The sequence below is a fragment of the Borostomias antarcticus genome, assembly GCF_949987555.1.
Source record: "Borostomias antarcticus genome assembly, chromosome: 21".
In the NCBI taxonomy this organism is placed as follows: domain Eukaryota; kingdom Metazoa; phylum Chordata; class Actinopteri; order Stomiiformes; family Stomiidae; genus Borostomias; species Borostomias antarcticus.
The window spans coordinates 14,991,049-15,000,235 of record NC_140254.1 but is presented as its reverse complement, the minus strand read 5'-3'; the positions used below and the strand labels follow the sequence as shown (position 1 = coordinate 15,000,235).

At 44.7% G+C, this 9,187-nt stretch overlaps 1 protein-coding gene across 1 annotated transcript in view; it reads left to right on the top strand.

The window, feature by feature from the left end:
• sdc3 (syndecan 3) overlaps window positions 1–3,875 on the top strand; it is a 22,151-nt gene extending 18,276 nt beyond the window's left edge. Inside the window, exons 4-5 of the mRNA XM_084455167.1 lie at window positions 1,722–1,923; window positions 3,471–3,875. Coding sequence (XP_084311293.1) covers window positions 1,722–1,923; window positions 3,471–3,637 — 369 coding nt within the window. The 3' untranslated portion in view covers window positions 3,638–3,875. The remainder of the gene's footprint in view (window positions 1–1,721; window positions 1,924–3,470) is intronic.
• Window positions 3,876–9,187: the final 5,312 nt, after the last annotated feature.

The window sequence follows — 9,187 nt, the reverse complement described above, 5'->3', positions numbered from 1 at the left end:
TATAGGGGCCACTTTGAAACTGTGCTGACTCAAAAACGGAGTTGCTGCTGCCCCACACTGTGGAGGACTCGATTTTAACTTTGCGCTCAAGTTGTTTTCTTCTTATTTCGAGTAACGCCACATTGAATATTGCCTATTTGGTCGGTGAGGGGCACATTTTATATTTCAATCGCTCAGGGAGGGTCAAAGAAAAATATATTTCTGTCAGAGCGAGGGTCATGCATTTTTATTTCTGAGCACCATTAAGTCCTCCAGTGACCCCCTCCCATAAATGTTGAACGATCTGGGTTGGCACAGGTCAACGAGGGCTTGGCACAGGTCAAGATGACCATGAAAACGCTAAGCTACTGGGCTTGTTCCAGGTGGTTGCCTCATTGCCTTTGCAGTGCTGTCATCAGATGGAATAATCAAAATGAACAGCTGTTTGCTCATAATGTTAGGGTTGTCACTGCTAAGGAGGTGGAGCCTGGAGCCCTTTTCCTGTGTGCGGCTGTTACTGTACAGTGCTAGTGCACTGCTCTAATAATCATGCTAATTTATATCCTTTTTAGTATTGCCACGTGTGAGGTATTTGGCCAGTTGGCTTTTCATTGATTTGATGAGATTTTATTGATTTCCACCAAACAAAACAAGTGCTTCATGGTATCAAGGCTTTTTGGAATAAAAAAATGGGAAACTGTTTTATTTCTATTTGGGTATGGATGGAGGAATATCAATGCAGGTACTTCATGGAAACCAGGCCAGGTCCAGCCTGGCTTATGTGTGTGGCTGGCTTGTTTCTGTTCAGGACTGGTAGGATGGAAGCTAGTCATGCCACTGAAATAACTGTGAATTGAAATGACATGAAATAATGTCTGATAAATTAAGATAGGTCTTGTCGCCTGGACACATCAGTTCCAATGCTTCCAATGCTAATCCTGCACAATAAGAGTGAGATAGCCAGTTAGCTCATGAGCTCACAACAACTAGCAGCAGCTTACATAACATTAATGGTAGCGGTCAGTGGCTAAAGCAGTTACACTGATGATTCCTGTAACCTTAGCTATTTTGCTGCAATTGGTTCAACTTCTGTTTCTGGACAAAGGTAAGGGATAAACCCAGATAACACAAGGCTAGCGGACCTACAGCAGGTCCCCGATGGACAAGTTGGCGCACCTCCGGCGGAATATAACACAAGGCTAGCGGACCTACAGCGGGTCCCCGATGGATGCTCCACCACCATTCCACCGGTAGTTAATTGTCTATATCCTAGACCCATTGGCCGTGGGGTCCGTGGTGTGGTGGCAAGACTCCGCCCCCTTGTGTCATATTGGGTCTATACTATAATAAACTAAATAGCCTAGCTCAAATACTCATTGAATTGCTGAAACTGAACAAGGAACACAGTCTATCTAAGCCTGTTGCTGCCCTCCCGTGGCTGAAAACGGTAAATGCAGTCTATCTGCCTCTTGTGGTAGCAACATAGAACTGCAGGTCAACAACGGGACAGAGGCAGCCAGGGAGGAAACCAGGGAGGGACGACAACCGGACATTTGCTATCCTAGGTGTGCTGGCTTACAGCCACGCACAAAAATATAGTAACAAATGTAACCTGTCTGTTTTCCTCCCTCCCTCTCTCTCTCTCTCTCTCTCTCTCTCTCTCTCTCTCTCCCTCTCTCTCTATCCCTCTCTCTCTATCCCTCTATCTCTCTCTCTCTCTCTCTCTCTCTCCCTCCTCCCAGGCCCGTCCAGTAGAGGGCAACAATGAGGTGGTTGCCACGGGAACCAGCGGGGACTTCGAGATTCAGAACGAGCTCGGACGCGGCAGGGGCTTGGATGTAGGGGCGGAGCCTGATCTGACTGGCAACACGGTGGACACAGTCGGGAGTTCCGCTGCCCAGATGCCCCAGAAGAACATCCTGGAGAGGAAGGAGGTTCTGATAGGTAGGAGCACCCGTCAGTCACGCGTGGGTGGGCGGGGGGTGTACAGTGGGATTCATTTTTTAGGCAACATATAATGTAACAATGCATTGACTGTTCTAGTTCACAATGTTGTCTGTCTGTCTGCCTGGCTCTGAACAAAACCACCCATAGGTTAGTTAGCGTAGTACACCTGAGAACATCTGGACAAACCTGAGAACATCTGGACAAACATAGGAGCTCCGTCCTGATCCTCAGTAGTCTCTCTCCGTTAGTTTTCCGTCATCAGCCTGAGCGAGTCTTCACTGATCTACAAATCACTTCAAATAGTCAAAACAAGGAAGTATCAGATCTATGTCTGCTGTAGATTTGCACTATGTAAAGATCAGCCGCTTGACCCTTGACAACAGGGATAGTACTCCTCCCTCTCCCTCTCTTTTGTCTGATTTGATTGGATCTCTGTCTTCTCTCCAGTTATTCTGATTGGTGGGCTGCTGGCCATGCTTTTTGCTGACTTCCTGGTCATCGGTAATGGAGGCAGCTGGCGTTGTCGTTGTTTGTGGTAGCCACACATGAGCGTAGCATTTATAAAGGACTGTGATGCGTTATCAAAGTGCATAGCAACCACACCTTGGTCAAATATCCGAGTCATCGGAAAAGTCCAAACAGCTCAGCTCCCTGTGTGCCTTGCAAGCAAAAAGAAACACACGTTTCGAGTAGTAATTTGAAAGTAAAACCAATCCTATTTTGATCCAGGTCTGGTAGGAAATGTTATTGATGTATTGATTTGAGCGTGTGAGGATATGGGGTACGTGTCAGGACAGGAACCAGGGCATCTGTTCAGCTACTTTTTATTTAAGATTCAAGACCTGTTTATTAGCCATGTATACAGTATGGTTCAGACATACTAGGAATTTGACTAGGGTTAAGGCATACGCTGCTGTAGATGGTATAGGACAGGGTGCAGGACAGGACAGGACAGTGCAAAGACATGACAGTGCTAATACAGTACAAAAAACAGTGCAAAAACAAAATACAAAAAACAATGCAAACAAATTACGATATAGCCTGCACTGTTTAATTGCACAAATGCAATTTACGTACTATATACATAATGGAGTGCGGTGAGTGTATGTACAGTGTGTGTGCAGAGTGAAGTGTGATATGTTATCTGCACTCCCCATACAGTAGATACAGTATAAGCATACTGTAGCTGCTGGGAGTTCAACAGAGGACTGGTGCTGTGCATGAATGCGGTAGTAACACACAGCTGTTGTTAGCCTAGCCTAGGTAATGCTGGTTGTAGCCACTGCAGGCCTATTTCTTTGTGGTTAAGTGTTTGCATTTGTGAAATTGATTTCCCTTGCTTTTAGATGAAATGTGTTTGAGACATTGTAGGCTGTAGTGTTTAGGAATGTACCTCAATGCACTAGAACACTTAAGGTGGCTACTAATGGCATTTAAGTGTTTAAGTGTTTGTCTTGGTTTCTCTGTTGTCTCTCTGTGAACTCATTTACTTCTCTCTCTCTCCCTCCCTCTCTCTCCCTCCCCCTCCTCCTCCTCTCTCTCAGCGGTGATTGTGGGAGGTGTGGTAGGGGCGCTGTTCGCTGCTTTCCTGGTGATGCTGCTAGTCTACAGGATGAAGAAGAAGGACGAGGGGAGCTACACGCTGGAGGAGCCCAAGCAGGCCACAGTCACCTACCAGAAACCAGACAAGCAGGAGGAGTTCTACGCATAACACACAGCAGAGAGACACGCGGAGAGAGGGAGAGAGAGAGAGAGAGAGAGAGAGAGAGAGAGAGAGAGCGAGCGGGGGGTAGGGGGGCAGGGGACAGAGAGAGAGAGAGAGCGCACCCTTTTCCCTTCCGTCCTCTCCCCACCCTCCCCATCCCTCTCCCCTCTCCTCCATACTGGTTCGTCCTGAGAGTGCCTAACTCTCTGTGGACTCAGAACTTTCTTTTCAACAAAAAAATGAGAAAAAATACAAAAAAAATATACGCTGAAAAAATAACCATAAACACATACACACAAATGTTTTTTTTTAAGTAAATGTTGTTATTAAAATTCTACGGATTATTGTTCTGATGTAATAATATGATTATTTTGTAAAAACACAAAAGCTCTTAACCTGTGTCCCAGCACAAAGTTCCTCTTCTATTCCATAGAGCGAATGAGAGTGGGATTGAGAGAGAGAAAATGGGTGGAGGGAAGGAGTGAGAAAGAGAGAGACAAGGAAGAAAGAAAGAATGAAAGAAATGCGTAGACTCTGTCCTCCACCCAAACACACCAAGTATCTGATTCGCCGCACAGAGACAGGGGTCAAAGTTTAGAGGAAAGGTCTCTTTGTGCCTTCCGTTCCTCTGGTGCGAGCACACACACACACACACACACACACACACACACACACACACACACACACACACTCTTGTCTGCGCTAGCAAATGGTTCTGACCCCTCTCCCTGTGCTGGCGAATCAGAACCGAGAGCTCAACCTTCAGTTAGCGTTCTCACAACCTCAGGAGAACGTTCTGGAAACATTCGCTGGTAGCTAGCAAGGGATGCTGGTGCTAACACAGAGCTAGCAGCTAGCTGTCTGCTCCTCTAAGCTGTACAAAGATGATTAGTTATGGATAGTAATAATAATCAATAATATATCAATGTTCTGGGCTGGATGGTGAATAGTGATAATAATACTACTTCAACCTGAGGATGTGTATTTAGCAGTTTTAAAAGTTTATATGTAAATATGACAGTGTCCTTTCTTTCACTACTCTAACCATCTGCATGACCATAAAGAGTTTCTATCCATCATATCCTTGACCTAGATGAGCTGTGCTCTCGTCCACACATACACCACACACACACACACACACACACACTCACACATACACACATACACACTCATGCACACACACACACACACACACACACACATACTACATACATGCGCATACACAGACACTTGCACGCATAAAAAGTGCAGTCATATCATCTGCTGTACATTTACTGTCAAACATAAAACACACGATTAACTGAAAACAAAACATATCATTCAATCAACACATATCGGAACAATTTTAATCATCATCATAATCATCACAAGTGATGTGAGTGAGACTAGGTGGTTTCAGTATGTTATTGATTAGTGTTGATCGGTTGCAGGTTGGTTAGCGTTTGGTCTATTGTGTAAAAGCACAACATCCAGTCCCCATGCATGCTCACTTCCTTTCTGTTCCACCATTGGCTGTTTGTTATGGGGGGTGGGTGGGGGTGGGGGGCTAGGGGGGCTTTGTGGGATGATTAGGGATAGGTTTATGATACAGGAAGTGGAGTTGCAGGTAGAAGTACCCCCCCTTTATAGATCTCGGTCCAGTTAACCTTTCCTGAAATCCATCAATGACCTTTATGATGGTGGCAATCCTAACTGATCCTAGATCTGTGCGTGGGGGGGGGGGCACTTCCTCCTTCTCTGGGGGCTCTCTCAGGCTCTGAGGGGGGAGGGGGGGGGGGGGGGTCAGGAGACAAGGGGCCGTGCTTCTATCTAAGATTGTAACAATAACCACACCAGTGCGACTGGACTAGTAGCTTATTATACTCAATACTGTAGAACTACTGCATGGGAGTCAAACTATACTAGTCTTGGTGTGTGTGCGTACGTGTGTGCGTTTGTGTAAATGAGGGGTGTGTTCGAGGTGGAATGTACTGTTTGTGGCTGTTTACCTGCTCCAGCAGTTCTGATGCTCTTCCTTAGACAGTCACATCTTTTCCCTTCACCTGAGTCCTGTGTGTGTGTGTGTGTGTGTGTCTGTGTGTGTGTGTGCACCTCACTTGTCCTATCCACCTGTGTATACTTCACCTGGTGTCCCTCTTGGTTAATTAAGGCAGTGGACACCTTTTTCACATTGGACTGTTGTGTACACTCACTGGTCTGTGTAGGTGTGTGGATGTGTGTGTGTGTGTGTGTGTGTGTGTGTGTCTGTGTGTGTTTAGTCCATTCACTGCTGAATGTGGGATAGTCTGTCCCTCACAGTGGCTGTCACACACTCACTGTGTCTCACTGTCTGTCTTGGGTCTGTGGCAGGACAGACCAATTGACACCACACTACTTTCTCACAGGCAGGACTGATCTTGACAACGTACTGTCTTTTCTAGACTTACCTTCAAACTGTAAACATGTGTTTGTACCCATTTAAGCCTGCATAGCCAAATAAAAGAGGTGTGTGTGTGAGTGAGTGAGTGTGTTGGTGTGTGTGTGTGTGTGTGTGTGTATGTGTGTGTGAAGCCTCATGGAGGCTACACTACTCTGTGTTTGCTGTTACCCATCCTGTTTTTATACATTTGCATTTTTTAAGGCTGAGTTTCTGTCATTGGCTGAGTGAGTGAGAGGAGGCGGATCCTCCACGCCACGGCCCTGTCACTAATCTGCCACTTTGTTCCAAATAAAAGACCTGATTGGGTAACTCTTTGTTCTCTGTGGTTTCATTGGCCAGTTTTAACAGGAGGTACTCACTGGAGGAATACTGCATATTCAAATGTCACCAAGATGCACACACACACACACACACACACACCACGGGCTCCCAATTAGTGTGCTAACTATACTAAGTGGATGTTCTGGCATATTTTCCGTCTAATGTCCAAGGATGAGATCAAATGAAACTCAAGTCAAGCTGTCCCTCAAAGCTTGAAGTTGAATGGAAATTAAAATGAAGGATTAATTTCCATTTCAAGTATTAAGTTAGATAAAAGATTTGAACTGAGCTCGATCCCAGACGTGCAATCCTTCCGCCCCCGTCCTCTGAAGGGTCAAGAAATGAGGAGAGGGAAGAGGGATTAGAAATTGAAAAAGAGAGAGAAACCAATTGGTTCTAAAAGAGGGGGCCGTAGGGGAGGAGGCTGGAAGAAAAGGATAAGGCCCTTGGATAGAGAGAGAGAGAAAGACACCTTGCTTTTGCCAGTTTCTATTTGTCCTGTCTACTCTGGTTCAGGGCTGAGATGACTGGCTTGAAATCAAACAAGGAAATCAATGAAACAATAGATTAATTCAGCTGAAGGTAGAAATGGGAAGGATCAGTACTAAGGATATCTAGGTGCAGCTTTTTATTTATAACCCCAGGTAAACTGCATAATCACATGAAAATGTGGGTAGGGTTCTCTTATGTCACTCTGTTATGTGCCCTCTGCTGTTGGGGGAAGGTGACGTAGGCTACTTGAGGAAAGCTCTTCTCTCTCTGGCTCTCTGAACGTTTGTGTGTGTATGTGTGTGAGGTTCAGCAGAATTCGGCCAAGGTGGGGCAATGTGCTTGGAGACAAGGTGGTTGGAGAGAGGAAAGTTTGATTAGAGCTCCCTCTGGTGGGTGACTGATAAACAGCAATCTGTAACTGGTTCAGAAGCATCCTCAAGTCTAACATTGTAGGCCTATTCCTTTCACAAAAGTGCAATGTTGGTGATATTATTCAACTCAATCCAACAGTGGAAACTTAATAATTAACTATTAGTTCAAATCATTTATGGTTACTTTTTTGGCTATATGGAACTCCAGTCTGAACAGCAGATGGTCCAAATTGAACTGATTCACTTCCGTTCTGTCAACTCGGTTTGGATCATTCTGGTGTCGAGTCTTGATTGGCTTGACCTCTCTCACATGGTAATGAACTCCAGAGAGACTGTCAATCAATGACTGTCAATCAATCAGTACACTACGAATTGGAGTCGTTCCCTTCAATTCCCTAATAACATTGCCATTGATTGTCTGTATCCAGTTTGAAGTTGGTCGTTTGTGATTCGATATGGATGAAGAGCGTGGGTGCCTGGATGATTTCGGTGAGGACGAAATTGACTTATTAGTTTGTCTGATTGTTTCATTGATTTATTGCTCGAGAGTAAACTTCCCGTTATTATCCTTCGCATTAATTGGTTAGCTAGTTCTGCCTGAGAGGTTGGAAAATAGGCTACACTTAAACCTATTAGATGTTGAAATTAGATGTCGAGTTCTAACTTTTGAAAGCCCGTGGTTTCAGAACTGTTGCACTAGTCTGTTATTAATTCAGGTTGATTATCTCTCAAGCGAGGTAGCTCGGTTTATCACCTGGGCCTGTAGGCTAATTAAATTAATTAAACAGCAGAGCTAGCCTAGTAGGCCTAGGCTACTCATGCTTCTAAGCACTTAGTAGGCTAGATAATGTTTGTTTTTGAATGTGCTTTTTAGTAGACTAATGCAATACCGTTGAAAAGAGAGCCTTCCATTTGGCTATAGTAGTATGATGTAGCCTACTACAAAAATCACACCCAGGTTGTGAAGTAGCTTAAACGGGTGCAGGCTTATAGGCCTAAGCAATCAAGATAGCCTGTTTTCCCAGAAGCCATTTTAACATGTCAGGGTAAACACAGGTGTTATTAATAACATTAATAATGGCCTTGTTCCATTTGGCAGAGAGAGTATAGAACAGGGCCGTCAGTCATTAATTTGAACAATTACATCTGTGTCTACCCTGCCTACTCCTGATTTGTAAAGGCTACTCCGATTAGTCTCTCATGCTACCAACGGTTGTGCCGACTTCCTACACTCCCCAGCAGAATCCGACTCCACTTTGTGTGAGGGACGCCATTTTCGATCTGAACTCTTCCAACAAAACAAGTGTTTATAGCCTACCACTCAGCAAAGACCCGAACATCAGGAGAAACCTATCACAAACAAACAAAATGAGTAGTTTGGTATTTAGGATTATAAGCTAAATTGCTAGCTGTGACTTAACTGTGACATGAGCATTAGGGCACAATTCGCCAAAATCTTTATATAGACTACTGTATATGATAGTAAATAACCTTAACAGGGCTTATGATGCTGAAGATAAAAAGGGATGAATCCTAGACAAAAACGTAATACTTTAACTGTTAATGAGGCAGATATGGTTGTGATACTTCGTCAGTCCAAAAGATACTCAAAACTCAAAGATAGTGGACGGGAGTCAGATTCTGCCGGGGAGTCAGGATTGGGGTTGCCCCCAGCATCGGATGGACGGGAGCATATCCTACCGCGCGGAACTACTTTTTACCGACACAGCACTTGCTGAGAGACGCTGATTTAAACAACTTCACACGCGACGCAACACATGCACACCCTTGGGTCCTGAGCAATACACCTGTCGCATATCAACTTCATACATTGGCCGGTTGTGGAGATATTTGGGATACAGGCAGACACGCACCATTTCTGCCTTTATTATATGATGAAGGTTTGCATAAACTACCTGTTGTAATGTTCAAAGAATGACATCATAAGGCGCT